Consider the following 20,375-nt stretch of genomic DNA (forward strand, 5'->3'; position numbering starts at 1 on the left):
CTGATGGGCGTTGAAGTCCAACAATTTATGGGCAGCCACACATTTGTCCTGGAAGATCATGTCTTTAAAGCAGGGCTTCTCAAACTTCCTACTCCTATAGTCCACTTGAGACACCTGCAAATTACTGAGGCCCAAACCTGTCACAAAATGGTGCTGCAGGGGCAGAGCCAGCCGTAGACGTGTGGCGGGTGGAGTTTGGCACAGTCATCTGGCAATTATTGACATAACTTTGTACTTTCTATAGTTTCCTTTTTGCCATGTTGTATTCCTTGTGACAAGCTGTTCTATAGCTCATGTTTTCTCAAGCTCAGTACAGTAGGCCCAAAACTTACGTGGGAGTTACATTCCAGTGGTCTGTGTGCAAAGGCAAAAATCACACTAAGTCAGGAAGATCCCCAGAACCTGGCCCTCTGTGTGAGTAAAAGGACTCAATTATTCTAACAACAATTCAAGAAACATTGGAGCTGCTCTTGAGCATTCAGTTCCCATGTTTGGATTGGCCTTCTGTCTGCAAGTGGTCCAAAGCTGACGTATGGGACTGTGTCATGGTGAGAGTTGTGGGCAATAGCTAGAGGTGTCGCAGGAGCTGTGAAACAGGCCACAGGGTGAGGCCAATGGTAAGACTGAAGGAGAAACTAAGAGGCAGGACCAAGGCACGTCAGAGTACAGGAGCACACAAGTGCTCAGGAGACTTTATTCCTGAGTGAAATCCTACCACAAAAAGTCACTAGTCAATTTGGTTGGGTAAAGTCTGTCCAGAAGGGTCTTCACTCAGAATTCTCCCACCTAATGGGACTCATTAACTGAATCCCACCCACAGATTCCTGGAGCTCCTGACTTATTGTTAATTGAAAGGACAGCAGATTTACCCCCCCCCCCAAATTTCTAGACATACATTTGACCTTGGGAGGTCAGATAGCTCAGCTGCTACAAAATCTGTCCTGCTGACTGATCTCACAAGTTATTCTGGAAATTTGGGGCAGGTAACTTGTGGGTTAAACCACAGAGCCTAGGGCTTACTGATCAAAAGGTCAGCGGTTCGAATCCCCGCGACGGGGTGAGCTCCCGTTGCTCGGTCCCAGCTCGTGCCAACCTAGCAGTTCGAAAGCACGTCAAAGTGCAAGTAGATAAATAGGTACCGCTACAGAGGGAAGGTAAACGGCGTTTCTGTGTGCTGCTCTGGTTCACCAGAAGCGGCTTTGTCATGCTGGCCACATGACCTGGAAGCTGTACGCCGGCTCCCTCGGCCAATAATGCGAGATGAGCGCCGCAACCCCAGAGTCGGTCACGACAGGACTTAATGGTCAGGGGTCCCTTCACCTTTACCTTTTAACTTGTTCCAATAAGTGGTGCAACTGGAGGGAATTAACTGAATGGGATAAGGATCTTACCAGTAACTGGCTGGTGGGCATAGATGTCTAGGGACCTGTAGGTCAAGAGGAGGCGTTCGCTCTGAATTTCTGTGCTCCCTTTGCCAGACTTGGGCTGAGTAATACTCAAGCAAATGAGAATAAGGAGTCAATGCTTTTGGAGAGAGTAAAACAAAGAGTCTTGTTGCACCTTAAAGATTAACAATTTATATTGTGTCCTAAGTTAGATTTGATGAAGTCAACTCTAGTCCATGAGAGTTTCTGCTATGATAAATCTGTTGGTTTTTAATGCAGCACAAGACTCTATTGTTTTTGCTGCAACAGCCTCTTATGACTAACTCTTTGCCATTTTGTGCGGGGGTGGGGGTGGGCAGGGAAAAAAATATTCACAGGCAAGTGGCTGTCCAAATTTCTGCCTTTTCTCTCCACTTCCCCTTTTCATTCCTTTGCAACCATCACAAAAAAGGTGACCATATACTTTTATGCAGTGATCTGCTTCACAATTTGATCACTGAATGGATGTTGTTGGGAAAAGCAAGTAGAGATACCCCAAATTGTCTCTGGCAAGTTCCTATAAAGCCTGTTAAGCAGACTTGTCTTGATGAGACTAACATGAATATAGATGTTGAGAATCACAGTGACATAAGCAGCTGTGAAGCAGAATGACCACTTCCCACATCAAATGGGGGGGGCGCCTTTTGCGTGGTTGTGCGCAGCCCCCCAGATTCCAGTGCGGCTCCCAGTAGTATGAGCTGGCTTTGCCTCCCCAGGCTGGATACCTGGAGGTCTCCGCCTACCTCAGCCAATCGCCCAATCCTGCCTGGGGAGGTGTTGCCAGGGGATCGGCCAAGTAGGGGGAGGGACCGCCCTGCCCACACAACGGAAGGTGAATCTTACCTGGGAAGCGTCAGTTGGCTCCAGAGCTTCTCCCACCCTGCCCTCCCTCAGTTAAGCCTTCTTTTGCAGGTTAACCTCTTCTCCACAGGTATGCGGGTGCTGCTACGTCAGGGTCGCTGTTGGAATTTTCCTGCATTGGCAGGTTTTTCCTTTCCCGTAGCAAAACATCACAACTTTGGTGGTTTCAGGCCTTGGGCGGAATCCTTTAGTCTATCTTCCTAAATGGGGGAGTGAAGCGGTGACCCACGTCCCCCTTGCAGTGGTGATCCCAGGGTTCCCTGTTAAAGGGGTCTTGTGGGGAGGCATTGGCCATATGCCGAGAGGTTGTTATTGCTCTCCCCGTGACAGCGGTGAAACAGGGGACGGGCTCTCTGCTTGAACATATGTTCTCCAGAGCCAGCCCAATCCCCACACATTCTGGATAACCCTGGTGTCTCCCAGATCCCCGGCTGGGGAATGGGAAGGATAAACGCCCAATGCCTGAGCCAAGGTCTCCCTACATCTGAAACTTAATAAAGTTGTGGCCAGGTTTAATCCCATAGCACGTTGTCTTGAGTCATTATTCCGCTCAGGGGTCGCCTGGGGCTGGGGGGACTCCGCCTGTCCACGCAAAAGTCAATACTAACATAGTTGCACTCCGATTTTCGTTTCAACCTTCTTTTGTCATATGTCTTCCTCTCACAGTAATAGAATTCTGCAAAGATGTGACCAAGTTCCACTATTATGAAGTGTTGCTTGTGTAACAAGCAACTGAATACAAGAATTTCATGACCTCATAGTGCCTGTCAGCCACAATATGATTAAACTCACATACTGCTCTGTACCTATTTAAATATGGCTTAAGATCAAGGAAAGAGACTGCTTTGATTACCCTGGTATATGACCTGTACCTGGAGAGATAGGGTAGTGTGGCTTGATATATTATCTTAGTTCTCTTTCTGCCCTAAATGGCTGAGTTTGTTCCAATGCAGGAAGGGTATTATGTGGCACCTGTACTGGTGCCAATACTGATCAAAGCTGTCAAGTGGGCACATGTAAGATAAAGCGATCTCGTAGGTAAACTGATCCCTGTGGTTTAAACCACTGAGCCTAGGGCTTGCCGATCAGAAGGTTGGCGGTTTGAATCCCCGCGACGGGGTGAGCTCCCGTTCGGTCCCAGCTCCTGCCAACCTAGCAGTTCGAAAGCACATCAAAGTGCAAGTAGATAAATAGGTACCCTTCTGGTTGGAAGGTAAACGGCGTTTCCATGCACTGCTCTAGTTCGCCAGAAGCGGCTTAGTCATGCTGGCCACATGACCTGGAAGCTGTCTGCGGACAAACGCCGGCTCCCTTGGTCTATAGAGCGAGATGAGCACCGCAACCCCAGAGTTGTCCGTGACTGTACCTAACGGTCAGGGGTACCTTTACCTTTACCTTATACTACCGTAACAGTAACCTGGACCGCTAGCAAATCGGCAAACAGTGCAGATCTCTGAGCACAGGTGTTATATGCTGACTAGGCCCTCTCCTGTCAGCAATTGTGCTGCAGCATTCTGCACTAACTGCAGGTTCCGAATCAAGCACAAGGGAAGACCCACATACAGCACATTGCAGTAATCCAGTCTTGAAGTAACCAATCCAGTAAGAGCTGTCAAACCAGTCACAGCTGGTCAAAGGCACTTGTAGCCACGGAGACTGCCTGAGCCTCCAGTGACAGGCTTGGATCCAGAAGCACCCCCAAACTGCGAACCTGCTCCTTCAGGAGGAGTGCAACCCCATCCAGGGTAGACAGCTGACCAGTTTTTGAGACGTGGGAACTACTCGCCCACAGTGTCTCCATCTTGCCAGGATTCAAGTTCCACTTGTTTTTCTCATCCATTTCACCATTGTGCCCAGCCAAATGGCTCAGGGATTGCACAGCCCCTCCTGATTCAGGTGTTATGGAGAAGTAGAGCTGAGTGTCATCAGCAGACTGATGGCACCTTGCCCTGAAACTCCTAATGACCATTCCCAACAGCTTCATATAGATATTATATAGCACTGAAAGGAAAATAGTCCCCTACAGCAGCCCATAACATAGCTGCCAGAGGGTTGAAAGGCCCTCTCTCAATGCTGCCCAATTTCTTTGACCAGCCATGTAGGATGACATATGTTCACTCGCTCCAGATCAAGCACGTGCCTGAGACTGTTTCTACTGTAAATATAAGTATTTTACCCGCATTGTTTTTACTGCTGCTGTAGCTGAGAACCAATTCAAGACTACCAATAAATAAATCCTATTTTAAGCATACTTCCACCACCTGTTGTCTGGTTTCTTTGTTAAGTGAGGTAAACGAAAAGGGAGAGCCAGCTTGCTTCACAGCTGGACTTAATTAAAAGAAGGCTCCGCAGCCTATTCCTACCGTATATGCTTCAATTTTGCTGCTAAGGACGGGACTTTGTTCAACCCACACATGTGGGCGCTTGGAGGGGCAAATTACAATTAATATATTCATTCCTATCTATTAAAACCCATTCCACAATATGCAGCTGAGAGATTGGGCTACAGAATAGTAAGCTGAGACCCAGTGCCATACACATCCCACACTGTCGGAAGTAGGTGTTAAACTCCTTAGCTACTCTCCTCCCTCTGCCTCTTCATTGAGGGGGAACTCCACCAAACCAAACCTTCCCTCAACCTAGGTAGGGTAATATATTCACTATTTTAACCTTCATTTTTGTCCGGTCCTTATATTCCCTTGCAATGAAGTACCCCCGGTTGTGGTCTGGTTGTTCATCCTAGTATCCTTGGAAAGAGGGGTTCCCGAACTGCATACAGGACCGGATTTAGGTTTGATGAGACCCTAAGCTACTGAAGGGAATGGGGCCCTTTATATGTCCAGCTGTCCTTTGTCAACAACAAATTGTCACTGTTTTTTGTGTTGAATATATGCTATATGGTAATTTATGGACCTAATAGGTATCTAAAGCCATTTGCACATAACAAAATATGTATTTTATCAAAGTAACTTACATCATAGGAGCCTACACAACACAAAACACTGTTGCTCTATGTAGGTTTTATTTTATTTGTTTTTTAATATGTTTTGGAAATGTACATCCAGTATTTTTTCATTTTTTGGGGGGGGACCCCAAGAGAGTGGGGCCCTAAGCTATAGCTTGTTTAGCTTATACCTAAATCCGGCACTGACTGCATATCTTAAACCTGATCAACTTGGCACACAGAGCAAAGCTGTTGTTCAAGGCTCACTATTCAGCTCCATTCCCTAACTGGGCTGTGACATTTCGATACCTTTTAGATAGACGCAATATCTATCTAAAAGGTATGGTTACTGCTCAGTCCCAACTGTGTCTATTCAGAAGTAAGTCCTATTGAATTCAATGGTGCTTACTTCCAGGTATGTTGAGTGAAGATTACAGGCCTAATATTTATTTAGAAAAACAAAGTTTTCAGTATCACCAGGGTTACTCTCCAGTTTTCTTTTCCACCTTGTTTGATCATACTTCTGCATTTCGTAGAAGCTTAATCCTGCAAAGAGTTTTGGTGATTTGAGGGCCCTGTTACCCCATCTGCAGATGACTTTTCCGTGGTCCCTAGATGAGTATTGTAGCCTACAAGTAACAAATAGTAAAATAAACAAGTCATAATATATTTATTCAGGAACCAGAAATGCCAGTCTATATTCTTTGACTTAGAAGCCTTTTCAGTTCACACCTGAGGCTTTGGATACTTCTCAGTCTGCTTTTGGTCTACTTGAGTTCTCTCCGCTTTGTCACTCAAAGCTGTCTCAAGAAACTTATGGCGGGGCTTCTTTGTCTTCCAACATCCAACAACAATATATATGGACGGGTTGATGCTGCTCTTGATGGAATCAAACAACAGAGAAAGTAGAAATGGGACAGGTGCATCTAGTGTTTGGTGCCAATATGCGATGGCATCAACCATTCTAACTGTAAAAGAAAAGATAAGAAATACAACAGCTAAGATGGTGATGGTGATATCAAGTCTTGCTGGAGCCCTTTGCTTGGCTTCTCTTTGCATTTTGATACAAAGAGCTGCGGTAGAAAAAAACAGGATGGGTTGGAAAACCAGAAAAGTTATTGTGATTTCAAATATAGTTGCAGCTGTGCAACCTGCTCTCTCTTCATTGTGAGATGAAAGGAACCTTGGATAGCAGGAAATATAGGTCACCAGCGACACCAGGCAGGAGAAGGGCCACAAAACGGCACACACAAAGATGGAGAGGTGCTTTCGCCTGTGACGTTGATACCAGACTGGGAAGAAGACACTGAGGTACCTTTCAGCAGCAACAGCTGTTACCAAGTAGATGCTGGTATTGTATGCAAATAAATATATAATCTCCATTACACGTGAAAAGTAGAGATTGACATTAAGTGGTACCAAAAATGAGATAAAAACCATTAGGTAGTAGATGTTTACAATAAGATCAGCAGCTGTCAAATTGAGAATATAAACTGAGAACCTAGTCCTCTTGATCCTGAAGCAAAGAAGCCAGAAGTCAACTCCATTCCCAATAAATCCCCAGATGCAAGTTGGAACAGATAAAATGATAATTGTTTCCAAGAAATATTGTTTCTTTGCCCAGTGCTCCAGTCGTTTATGAACTGTCTTGATTGTAATAGCAATGTGGGAAGACAAAGCAATTGCATCTGCCATGGCCTTAATGTGTCCACCAATTCTTCACCTGCTATAAATCAAACACAATTTGTCATTAGTAAGATGTAGTGATATAGGTAGAAAACATCCAAGAAGATCACTTGACAGACAATATTCCAGTCCCATAAGCTTTGGTTCGTCGTTCGTTGTTCTTCATTTAGTCGTCTTAGTCGTGCTCGACTCTCCGTGACCCCATGAACCAGAGCATGCCTTGGAATTTCTTCTCAAAGCTTCTCCTTTTGTCCATGGAGTGTTCATGGCAAAATACTGGAGTGGGTTGCCAGTTCCTTCTCCAAAGCTTTGGTTAGTAAAGGCTAAACTGGAATTTATTTTCCTCCCTAGACTGCTTCCTAGGTACAGGGGCTTTCTGCACTCATTTAGACAAAACGGGGGTCGTTTATCATTACACAATTTTCTGTTGCCTTTCGCTGCTTCTATGGTAAGCCCTAGCAGGTATGAACCATCCAGATATTCCTCCTAAAATATCACAACTTCCAGAAGATAATGCCCCCACCCCCGATCTACATGTTTGAAGGAAACAGTCAAATTTGAGTTACAGGTAGGTTGCCGTGTTGGTCTGCTGTAGTCGAAACAAAATAAAGTAATTCCTTCCAGTAGCACCTTAGAGACCAACTAAGTTTGTTATGTTAGGGTTTGAAACCTAAGACGGTGGCAAATTAGCAAAGCCACATGATTTAAATTGTTAAGTTGTTAAGGTTATTAAGGTTGTTGTTGTTGTTTAGTCGTTTAGTCGTGTCCGACTCTTCGTGACCCCATGGACCATAGCACGCCAGGCACTCCTGTCTTGCACTGCCTCCCGCAGTTTGGTCAAACTCATGTTCGTTGTTAAGGTACTCAGTTGTTAAGGTACTCAGTATATATAGAGTGTTTGTTTTGTTTGCCTGTGGGGTGTGGAGCAGCCATGTCTGAAAGCTCTGGAGGCGTTTCTGTTATCTGTTTGCAATAAACCTGTCTGTAGAAAGTTGGGCTTCCGTGGGTCGTTACTGGCAAAACCACAAGGCTTTCACCGCAACAAGAATCCAGCCGCTGTGCTTGATTAATGCTCTGCAAAGAGAACTGTTTCTGGTCTGCGCAGCAGAAGCGTTTTACTGGACCAGTGCAGAAAAAACTCTCATGTTATTGGTATGAGCTTTCATACATGCAAACTTAGTTGGTCTCTAAGGTGCTACCGGAAGGATTTTTTTATATTTTGAGACAGATTTGAATATGTTTCAGCTATACAACTCTTCTGCAAGGAAATGTTTTGTACCAAATATACCCATATGCAGAAAAGCATTCAAATACTCAATATTGCTTTACATAGTGATGAGGCTTTATGGTGGTTCAGTTTCTATCAAGTACCAGGGGTCTGTCATCTAGCTGTTGGGGGTAAGAAAATACAGCCTGCCTTGCACTGGAAACATATTGAGCAACGTGCAAGGAAGAACTCATTTTAGAACAATCACACCCTTGGTTTTTTTGAATGAAGTGAGTGACAGGGTATGCAATTTTGCAACTTTTTGGGTTGGTCCTCATAATTACGCACGCACGTGCACACACACACACACACACACACACACACGTGTACATGATGCCATTTGGCTAACTTCCATGATCCAAACTTGTGTTTCGTGAAGTTAATTCAGGGTATCTAAATCTGCAAAATGTCCCAGTTCAGACCATCATTCCTTTCTTAATAAGCTTAGGTTATTAACACACAACTTAGGTTATTAGCACACAACTTTTGCTCATGCAGCTCATGCAGCATAGCTTTCTGTTTCATCTGAAATGAGAGTTACCAGGTAAGCAACCAGGTAAGTTACCAGTAAGCCAGTCCTGAAAGTGCCTTAAGAGCCTTGGGCTCTGACACACCTTTCAATTTGTGCAGCCAAGATGGGTTTATTAGTGACAGCAATTGGTTATAGGCTTTTCCTGCTAAGGGCCCTATATCTTGACTTCTACCACCTCCACAGCAATCTTTTGTGGCACAGTTGGTTGTGCCATCTCAGGACTTTATCATCTCATAGTGCTGCATGTATAGACCAGGCCTTGGCCTCTGAACTACCTGCAAGGCCTGTGTCAAGCAAACTCCGTCCCGGGGAGCATGGGCGTACCCAGGATCAAAACGGGGGGGCAAGCCATGGTCGTTCAGGTTGTGACATTTCAGCATGGAAAATGCGAATGAAACCAAAATTTTATTATATATAATTATAGCAGTGCTTTATTACGGTAGTTATTACAATTATTTGCTTGAATTTTTTTTCTAATTACATGTCTTATAGTAATATCATTTTTCTTGGGTTTGAAGAAAACTTGTTCAAAACTTTTGTTTCAATCCAGTCCTGATTTTCCTTGAAGGATTTCCAATGGACACTCATCAAACACAACCCAGTCAGTCTGTCCTCTCCCATTGTACTTCTGAGCCAGGTCTTTACCCTTCGAAGGGTACTGAAAGATCGTTCAACAGTAGCCGTGGTGGATGGGAAAGCACTTAAAATTAGAAGTGTGTGCCTTGTTGCAGGAAAAAAAAAATTAGCCTCCTCCAAAAGTGCAGCCACTTCAATGTCCTTTAATTTGTCTGTTGCTGAATCCGTCTTTTTCCACAGATTATACCACAAATCTAATTCTGCAGAGATATCACCCAACTCATAAAACTCCATGAAAGACTTTACATTTTTTCCCCAAATCTTTTGAAGCCATTTTTAGCATGGATGAAGAATGAAGATGGGATAAGGCAAAAGCAGGTGTATTTTTGTGTGAGAATCTAACATTCAACGATAAAGTTAGGGAGTCAAGATAAGGGATGATCAACGACCGTCTCCAGTATACCATCGCAGTCTCAGATGGCGGATTACTTCTGTGTATTTGCTTTTTAGCGATTTGTGGTACCGATAACTCAGCCCCGACTTTCTCCGTGATATCATGTGATTTTTTAAGTAATTCATCAGAAACATGCTCAATTTCTTGTTTATCCGTCTTGATGACATCAAGGATTTGATCAATATGTTTCCTCACCATAATAAAATCCATATTTTTACCTTGTAGAATGTTCACAACGGGTTCCAAAATCGCAGAGTACCGGTATTTTGCAATTATGACTAAACCTACGATGAAAATTGGTTTAGTAACTGCACAGTGCAATTGATAGGCAGATTTTCTTGTAGCATAGTTTCCTTCGACCGAGAGATGTTATAGTGCAGGCATCCCCAAACTTCGGCCCTCCAGATGTTTTGGCCTACAATTCCCATTATCCCTGACCACTGGTCCTGTTAGCTAGGGAGCATGTGAGCTGTAGGCCAAAACATCTGGAGGGCCGCAGTTTGGGGATGCCTGTTCTAGTGCATTGACGATTTCATGGAAGCTTTCTGAAAATTTTCTTATGCTCTTGTATTTCTCAGACCATCTGGTCTCACAGAGTCTTGATAGATTGGGAACCGAATTTAACAATTGTTTAAAAGAAAACTGATTAAAAGGAGTGTTACTACAGCAATTAGACTACAGCAATTAATAACACTGGGTCCTCTTTAGCTAGTCCTGAAGATGTTCTGAAGATATTTGGACACTGCTAATTAGATTAGACCGAATTTGTATGACTCTAGCACAGAATTTAGCTACCTTCACTGACACAGAGTTAGCGTCGGAAACAAGCCACTCTATATAGAAATTATCCGAGCGTCCAGGTAGCTCTGCCAGTATAGTGTGGATAAGCTCGCCTCGCACCTCCTCGTAGAAGCAGCATCACAAAAGTATATGGCCGATAGATTCCATTTTGCCTTTTACTAAAGAAAAATAAAGATTTACTGTACTTTTTCTTCAGAATGGCCTGCACACCACTTTCTTTTCCAGCCATTGTAGAACATCCGTCAAATCCAAATCCAACACAATTCTCTGCTGAAACATTCTGTTCAACCAAAAAAACTCTGAATTGCGCTAGCGATTGTAGGGGCTTCTTGAGATTTCAGTTCAACATAGCCTACAAATTCCTCTCTGATTTTCTCTTGACTCTCATCATAAAACCGCAATCCGATAGAAAGTTGTTCTTTTCCAGCGATATCTGCTGTTTCATCAGCCATTACAGCGTAAGCTTTTGCTTGTTTACAATCTTCGATAATTCTTTCTTTGACAACTTCACCACATAATCTTATAATCTCATTTTGAATTTTTGGTGAAGTGTAGATTGCATTTTTTCGACATCTATCCAAGTGACTCTTTAGCTTCTCATCACCACAGTCAATTCTCAAATTTAAAACCTTGCATTCAACTAAAATACTAATCAACTAGCGGTGGGCGGCTCAGTATAGTGACGCGGAACTCACTAGACCCCTCCATGGGCGTACCATTTTGCCTTAAGGAAAAGCAAACTGAACAGTACAGTCTGATAAACACCCTAATGACTTAAGCAAAAGCAACAACTTGTTTTTTAAAAAAATTGTCTCAATTGAACCCCCCAGAACAATAAGAATTTGATGACTTCCAGGGAAATCAAGCACCAAAATTTCCTGCAACCATCAAATAAATTGCCACCCTATTTGTTATATAATTATTGTTGTTGTTGTTTAGTCGTTTAGTCGTGTCTGACTCTGTGACCCCATGGACCAGAGCACGCCAGGCACTCCTGTCTTCCACTGCCTCCCGCAGTTTGGTCAAACTCATGTTGGTAGCTTTGAGAACACTGTCCAACCATCTCATCCTCTGTCGTCCCCTTCTCCTAGTGCCCTCAATCTTTCCCAACATCAGGGTCTTTTCCAGGGAGTCTTCTCTTCTCATGAGGTGGCCAAAGTATTGGAGCCTCAGCTTCAGGATCTGTCCTTCCAGTGAGCACTCAGGGCTGATTTCCTTCAGAATGGATAGGTTTGTTCTTCTTGCAGTCCATGGGACTCCCAGGAGTCTCCTCCAGCACCATAATTCAAAAGCATCAATTCTTCGGTAATAATATAATTATTACTTTACTTCAAATCAGGCACCAAACCCTGTCCGCAAAAGAACTGAAATAACAATCCTCTACCACGGATATAAATTCAAATTGCTAACCAACTCAGATTAAATTACCTTAATCTACCAACAAATCAAAGATAATTCACCTCTCTCACCAGTGCAATATTTTTTTTGCCCCCTAGATTAGCATGAACCAAGCTCAGGTCTAAAGGGGGGGAGGGGTGACCAAATTCAGAAAAGAACACTACTGGGCCAAATCACAGGATAATTCCCAAGTTATTTATTTATTTATTTAAATAATTAACAGTATCAACTATTTATCTATCAACCTCAAATCCAGACTGGAAAATAGTTTATTTATTTTAAATCCCCATAGGCCGCTAGAAAGAGTTCAGCAGGTAAAACTTCCCACGTGGTGTGTCCTCTCAGCTCTCGTGCTAGTTTAAACGGGGCCTGGCCACGCCCCCCCCAGCCACCCGATTGGCTGGCTGGCGATGACGTGGCTGGGATCCCCCCAGGAGGCGTGGTCAACATCCACACACCCCGGAGGGGAGGGGGCGGTCACACGGTCCACCGTAACTCCTCCCCGCCAGCCTCTTTTTACACTGTAAAAAAACAGTGCGAGCTGTTTTATACCATTTATTTTTGTCCCCTTTTTTGCTTCTAGGGGAACAGCTGCCCCCCCTGCCCCTCGCTGGGTACGCCCAAGCCAGGGAGTCACTTGGCAAAGTGCTTGCCTATTATGGAGAAGCCTGTTGAATGAGGCCCACTAGTAGGGGCAGAAAAACACAAGTAGGATACAAGGCACTATCCGGTTCCTAGGCAAAGTTCTAAAACAGGACTAGCAGGTAAGAAAGAAGGCAACGTTTTCAACTAGATGCAATCATCCAAACAGAGTAGGCTGAGCTGTTGATCTAGCAAAGATCTGGAACTCACTGAAGGTTTATAAAAGTGGCTGACCAGACAGAGTGCTTAGCTCCTTACGTGGGAAAGTCCTGCCTGGTTTTTCACATGTTGGCTCTGGAAGTTTTAGGAGTACCTTGACTCTGTCACAAGTTCTGAAACTGAGTTGTTGGAATCTAAGGAAGGGGGCTGAGCAAATCCTTAGGCTGCAAATATGGTTGCAAGGGTTGTCCAGCAGCCCTTGTGGCACAAGGGCTTCTGGTTGGTGGGGGTCCTTCTTTGGGGTTTGAGCAGAAGGGAATTTTCTTGCCATCTGTTTCATCTGTGGAGTTCCCACTATGTTTCCAGATTGTGAGAGTTTGACTCCAATGTAATGTAACACAATTGCATCTTCCTGGAGAGAAGATGTCAGGGGCAGGTGTTGGATGGAAATGTAATTCCATCTGTTCAATTGCTTTCTCCTCTGACGCTGCCACAACTGTACCCAGGCCTCATCACAGTACAAAAGGTGCATGTACAAAAGGTGTACAGTGATCTACTCAACACTGTGGTTATGACTGAAGGTTCTTAGGAAGGGGGGGGGAATCAAATTCAGTCTAGCAAATTCCCAGGACATTTTTTAAAGACATGTAATGATGTGACTAATGAAAATGATAAATAAAATATTAGCATAGTTAAAGCATTAAAAACATTTTAAAACACCAACAAGCATAAAATAATGAGCTTCAAGATTAAAAAAAATTAATGTTACCGTTATACTCCAGTTGTCTTTTCAACCTTAGGGGGCCATTCTTTTACTCTTCTTGGGAGCTTAATACTGCAAAAGTATGAACCACAGTACTGTGGTGATGTGTTCCTATGTAATAAATGGAATGTAAGAATCTGATGACATCACAGCAACTGTTTTCCGGAGTGTGACAACATCCACAATTTTATCACCATCAGACATGGCTTTTTTAAGACTCGCAGAGGCCCAGGAGCAGAATTTCATTTGAGGGGCCCATGCTCTTCACCAGAAATCCCCAAACTGCAGCCCTCCAGATGTTTTGGCCTACAACTCCCATGATCCCTAGCTAACAGGACCAGTGGTCGGGGAAGATGGGAATTGTAGTCCAAAACATCTGGAGGGCCGAAGTTTGGGGATGCCTGCTCTTCACTGTGCTCTATGTCAGTGTAATTTCTCTTCCTCAACAGTTTAAAATCATTTTATGATTTTTTAAAAAAAGCTGTAGTTTATTTCAGAAGCGCTAATGTCATGGATATAAGATTATAGAGTAGAAACCTTGGTTCATGTATCGTGGGGCATTGTGGGAAAAGGGTAAAACTCCATGTTTCAGGAAAGCAAACTGGTCTCTTTTACAACGGCCTCTTTTCTCTCCCCCCCTTTTGTCCTGCAAGTAGTAAGGGGATTTAATTGCCTTGGGCTGTAAAGCGGCCCAGACTGTTATCTAATTAGCCCTGAATAGAGGGGCCTGTGGTATTCAGAGGGAGGAGGATGTGGAATAGCGCTTTCTCCACCTGAGCGTCTGCTACTTATCAAGTAGACATGAAAATAGTTGGGGAGTTTTCCTCAAACATTTCAAGGTCTACTTAGATGCCTAACTACGGACAGCTGTGTGTGATCCGTAAGTTATGTTTTACACCTAATTTTATTGGCGGGTTCCAATTAATGCAACAATTGGATTCCCTGAAAAACGGAACCCCGCGCGGGGACAATTAGTATAAGACTAGCTGCCTTGTTAATGGAACTTCACACTTTGCATATTGCAATCTTGCCAAAGACTCTGATCAGCATGGGGTCTGCCAAAAGGAAATGTCTGCCTGGTGAAGCCAACCTTGGACCTCTTGCTGTGTTCCTGAATTACTATTGGTCTGTATGTATGAGTTAGTGATATTATATTCTTTTATTATTTTCTGTTTGTAACTTGTGAAAGAAATGTGCACTGTTTTTTAAGCTGTCTTGTTTTATTCTTTAAATAAATCCTGGAAAAGGAATATTGCCTTTCTGTTTTGTGGGCTTTGCTGGGGGGGGGGGAATAAACCCAGTTCCTAAGCCACTTTGTCACCTGCCTTTGTGATTGAGCTCCTGTCGGCGTCACGGTAAAGTGAGCCAGAGTTTTGTAACTGGAAAACCTTATCTGTTGAATTTCTGACTGCGTCTCAAAAGAGAGACTAAGAGCCTTGCAACCTGGTAAAAGGCTGGGGATTTCTTCCTTGGTCCCTCCTCTTAGGGTGCTTGGTGGGAACGGGGAAGTGGAACTGAAAAAACCTTACCTGTTGAATTTCTGTCTGTGGTACGATAAAGTACGCAGTGCTAAGTGGACCTGGTAAAGGTGGGAGATGAAGTGGTGGCAGTTCTACCAATTTTGTTTTGTGTAGTTTCGCAAAGACGTTCACCACTCTTGCCATTTTCGGCCAGTCTGGCCGGTGTCAGGGGGGCTGGTTGGGAGGGGCGAGAGTTGGTGAAACGTGACAGGTAAGTTAGTGAAAAAACACAAACAAAATTCAAACACACACATGGATCTCTGCACGGGGAAAAACAGTTCCTACCAGATTTCCAGATTTCATTTTTTATTTATACCCCACCTATCTGACTGGGTTTCCCCAGCCACTCTGGGCAGCTTCCATTATATATAAAAAGGTAATAAATGCAGGTGGGTAATAATGCAGATGGAGTCCAGAGAGAAAAGAAACCGATAACACTTTACTGAGGGAAACTTGATGAAAACAGTATATAGTACAAGGAGAAATAAACAAAGCCATCTTGTTGTTCTTAATTCAAACTTTGTTTATAACAGGAAGACATATACTGTAACTTCAAATACAGGGGGAAAACTATATCAGAAATACATGATCAATTAGAGCATGCAGTACCTCAATAAGCATCATGCCACCCAACCTGGTTGCTAAGCAGCACCTCCAAAGACCTCCCTCTTGCCTAGTTGACTTACTGAAAACAGAATTAATCCTTAGATTACAAACTGAATGATCCCTGTTGTTACATTTCCAACACAGAGAAGGTTAAAGCAGCTAGCGAAAGTACTGAGGGTTTCAGCAGTGAGTGGAAGGATGCTGTCTGCGCACCAGAGGCTTCATTGACAGAAGGTTTGTAAAACGGTTCTGCTGTAATTATATTAGAATAGATGCTGTTTGAAATCCAGTTCTATTGTTTCCTGGTTACTCTTTGATCCAAATCTCATGCCCACTGTCTCATATATGTATCCTGGTTCTGATCCAGGTTTAAACAAAGGTTATAGACTCTTGCAATTATGCCTTTATGCAAGATAAACAGAATTTCCCACTTGTTCTCCAATTTTGTATTACTGTAATACCACTCCAGCCCATTCCCACAAAGTGGTTTAAAGGAATGTAACTTATAGCCAGACTTGCAGGAATATGGGATATTATATACTGAGAGCACAGGGAAGCAACAGTTGCTTCTTTGAAAGGTCAGACAACTTTCTCCACTCTTCATTCCTTACTGATTAAAGCAAATACTTTCAAAGGGCAACACTTCAAAAATCAGCTCATATAAAAAGGATTTGTCTTTTTTAGACTAAATACCTTTCAAAGGAAGTAGAAAATAGGTTTAACTTGGTAATAATTGTAATGATAAAGTGAGAATGGGGGTAAATACGCTTTTTTAATACACATATTTTACATGGTCTCTTGAGTAGGAGTGTGGCACCTATGGCGCTCCATATGTTGGATAGCAACTCCTATAATCCCTGACCATTGGCTGTGCTAACTGGGGCAGATGGGAGTTGGGAGTCCAACAACTTCTGGAATGCTACAGGCTACTCATTCTTCTCCTAGAGCAGTGGTTCTCAGAGGATGTGGCAGGAGAGGACAGCAAGTGTGGCAGGAAAATTAAGGACAAGCAAAGAAACATTTAAACATTCCAGTGTAGTACAGTAGGCTTATTTGTGTTGATGAGAGTTTGTTTCAAACTAGACCTAATATAAATCAGATTACCTAGAAAAAGCAAACCCACACCTCTCATTGAGTCTGTATACATACTTAACATACATATGTAAGGGGCTTGTTTAAAATTACATTTTGGCAATGAATGATTTATGTTCTTATGTAGCTGCATTATTTAAAACTTTCTTGAAGGCCCCACGATCATATTATGAAGCAGTTGTGTTCTACAGTATGTTATAAATTGTATTACTGCTAGGAGTTGTTTCTTTTTGTTTTCCAACGTATTTATTATCGATAAAACATTCAGTGTGCTGAAAGCAAATTTTTATTCTGAAAGTGTGGCCCAGAGGAAAAGGTTTGAGAACCACTGCCCCAGCAACAGTCGTTACTAGCTGGACCTTATTTTCAATTTATATTTTATTGACCTTTAAGCTGCACTTTTACATTAACACCTCTTATCTGGGTCATCTGCAGACCGACTGCCTCTGTATTCAAGATTTACTTCCTTTCTTCCAGATGCGTGTTGATGAACCGCCTTGAGAAGCAACCAACTCACTTATGCCCCAGCAAGGCTCATGTACTCTTACTCCTCTACTTTCCTCTGTCCTTTCCTCACTTTCCTTATTCTCTATCACGTGACAAGGCACAAATGGCTAAGGACCAGGAAGACTCCTAGGTGAGGAATAGGGAGCCTAGAGAATTATTAGAATTAAGGAAGAATCTAAAGTATCTGTAATACATTTATTCTGGAGCCAGTATTCCCACGTGTAGAATAATTTTGCAATATACCTCTACATATAATCCTTTCTATCTTATGTCTGAGGCCCAGGTCACAGCCTTTCCTCTATTCATTGGAGCACTCTCAGTTCCTTCGTCCAAGAAAGCTCTCTCAAGATATGTCTGGAGGGGCTTGTCGCCAGCCTCTCCTTTTGTAGTATATCCAACAAAAAGATATACAAAAGGGTTTCCGCTGCTATCTATGGAATCAAGAAAATGTAAGATTAAAAAGAGCACTGGTACATGTATGGTTGGAACCCAGCGTGCCATGATATCAATGATCCTCACAGAAGCAGCAAACAGAATAAACAGGAGAACTGTGGCCACAATGGTGATGTCCAGCTTTGCCGGAGGAGTTTGCTCTGATGACCTCAGCATTCTGATCAGAAGGATCAAAGTGGAAAAGACCATGATGGGAAGACAAACCAGGAGGTTGAATATCACTCTGAACATTTTCGAAGTCTCACAACTCGCGTTCTTTTCGTTGGTCTTGGACTCAAATTGTAGACAGCAGGCACAATATAACACCAGTGACATCAGGCCGGACAGAGCCCATAAAATGGTGCACATAATTTCAGAGAGATACTTTGGCCGGCTAGCTTGATACCAAACTGGGAAAATGACCATGAGGTATCTTTCAGCAGCGATAGCTGTAAGCAGATAGGTGCTGGCATTGAATCCAAATGAATGCACCAACTCGACTATATGTAAATGGTATATGCTGATTGGAACAGATTTCAAAAATAAAACGAAAGCTGTTACATAGTAGGAGAGTACAGTAAGATCAGCAACTGCCATGTTCAGGAAATACACAGTGAAGTTAGTTTTCTGTATCTTGCTCCAAAGAAGCCAGAGGACAATTCCATTGCCAAGTAATCCTAAAGCACAAATTGGAATAGTTATTATCATAATTGTTCTTTGCATGGCGTATCCAGTATCCAGTTGTCCTACAGGGTTTTTGACTCCACCAATAGTGTGGAAAGACAAGGAGTATGACTCTGCCATCCTGGGACTGTTAATGTATGAAGCAATTCTTTTCAACCTGCCAAAAATAAAACACAAATGGTCATTATTATGATGTTGTGAAGTAGTGATAGAGGTAGGAAACCTTCAAGGCAAGGATGTTTGTATTAAAATATTCCACATGCCAACTTGGAATTTTCTCCCATGGCTTGCTTCTACATACTGGACTTGGGCCTACAAAAACTGGTATGGCCTTTCATTAGTTTCTGCAGTAAATCCCTAGTGTGCATAACTCATCGAAATGAAACAGCCTTGCACAACCTGGTGCCCTTCAAACATTTTGACTGCAACTTCCATCATCCCTGTTCACTGGCCATGTTGGATGGGGCTCATAGGAGTTGTAATAAGGTGCACAGCCTGGGAGTCATTTTGGACTCACAGCTGTCCATGGAGGCGCAGGTCAATTCTATGTCCAGGGCAGCTGTTTACCAGCTCCATCAGGTACACAGGCTGAGACCCTATCTGCTCGTGGACTGTCTCGCCAGAGTGGTGCATGCTCTAGTTATCTCCCACTAGGACTACTGCAACATGCTCTATGTGGGGCTACCTTTGAAGGTGACCCGGAAACTCCAACTAATCCAGAATGCGGCAGCCAGACTGGTGATTGGGAGCGGCTGCCAGGACCACATAACACTGGTCTTAAAGGATCTACATTCGCTCCCAGTACGTTTCCGAGCACAATTCAAAGTGTTGGTGTTGACCTTTAAAGCCCTAAACAGCCTTGGCCCAGTATATCTGAAGGAGCGTCTCCACCCCCATTGTTCAGCCCAGACACTGAGGTCCAGCGACGAGGGCCTTCTGGTGGTTCCCTCACTGTGAGAAGTGGGCCTTCTCGGTAGTGGCACCTGCCCTGTGGAACACCCTCCCATCAGATGTCAAGAAAATAAACAACTATCTGACTTTTAGAAGACATCTGCAGGCAGCCCTGCTTAGGGAAGTTTTGAACGTCTGATGCTTTATTGTATTTTTAATATTTTGTTGGAAGCTGTCCAGAGTGGCTGTGGAAACCCACCCAGATGGACAGGGTGAAAATATATCATCATCATCATCATCATTAAAAATAGCAGGTGGGCATCAGGTTGAGGAAGGCTGTCATTGATTATTATTTCCTTCAGGTGCCCCTGTTTAAAATATAACTGCTAATTTTCTCACTGCAGATGGCATCTGCTATTGTGAAGTAAATTGTTGCATGAACAACTATTAAAAAACAGAAAATAGTCACAACACCAGCACATTTTGCCCATATAGCCCTACTGCATGGAAATATTTGATACCATATGTTGGAAAACAATGAAATAGGCATAATTATCTTTGTTTAAGATTATCAGTTTCACACTAACCCAATTTCACCTAAATACTAGCATCCTGCAATAAATAGCTGCGATAAAATACAATATATCTTACTTGGTAACTAGACTGGGCAACTTTATTAGCATGTACCAAATTTGGAATTCAGTTTTTATGTAATAAAATTGTTGTGAAAGAAGAAATGAGTTAATGGGAATATCAAAATATTATACTGCTTTGGTTCGACATGCAGCCCGAGGGGCTCATGTGACCCTCAATGTCTTTTTTTTGGCAGCCCAGATTTTAAGGGATTAAGGAAGTCTATGGGAAGGGAGGGAGAGAGAACTGGCAAAAAACAACTCTCCTATCCTGTGAGAAACGTAGAGGGGGAATTCATGGTAATGTGGGATCCAAACAACTGTTTTTGTCTGAGCAATGACAGAATATGTTTTTCAAGCGATTATTTCAGGGCATTTTGAAATGCCTTCATGACTTGGGAATAGGTATTTACTACTTGTCCATCACTTTACATGAAAGCATTTATGGTTCTCTCTTGAAAACATGAATGGTATGCCATATTTTCCCACCTGACAGCTAAATGA

General features: G+C 43.1%; 2 protein-coding genes across 2 annotated transcripts; both read right to left on the reverse strand.

Annotated features, from left to right (window-relative positions):
• Positions 1 to 5,955: 5,955 nt before the first annotated feature.
• Positions 5,956 to 6,924, reverse strand: LOC118082738 (proto-oncogene Mas-like). The gene has a single exon (XM_035110569.1). The coding sequence runs from the start codon at positions 6,922 to 6,924 to the stop codon at positions 5,956 to 5,958; it is 969 nt and encodes a 322-aa protein (XP_034966460.1).
• Positions 6,925 to 17,262: 10,338 nt separating this feature from the next.
• LOC118082737 (proto-oncogene Mas-like) lies at positions 17,263 to 18,527 on the reverse strand. Its single transcript, XM_035110567.2, has one exon. It carries the CDS (start codon positions 18,466 to 18,468, stop codon positions 17,494 to 17,496), a length of 975 nt encoding a protein of 324 aa, XP_034966458.1. The 5' UTR covers positions 18,469 to 18,527; the 3' UTR covers positions 17,263 to 17,493.
• Between the last annotated feature and the right edge of the window lie 1,848 nt (positions 18,528 to 20,375).

This window comes from Zootoca vivipara, chromosome 3, assembly GCF_965207765.1.
Source record: "Zootoca vivipara chromosome 3, rZooViv2.hap1.1, whole genome shotgun sequence".
Taxonomy (NCBI): Eukaryota; Metazoa; Chordata; class Lepidosauria; order Squamata; family Lacertidae; genus Zootoca; species Zootoca vivipara.

What these genes read in the sequence shown, in the direction of transcription:
- LOC118082738 (XM_035110569.1), bottom strand. Translation starts at nt 6,924, where the DNA reads ATGGCAGATGCAATTGCTTTGTCTTCCCACATTGCTATTACAATCAAG.
- LOC118082737 (XM_035110567.2), bottom strand. Translation starts at nt 18,468, where the DNA reads ATGGCAGAGTCATACTCCTTGTCTTTCCACACTATTGGTGGAGTCAAA.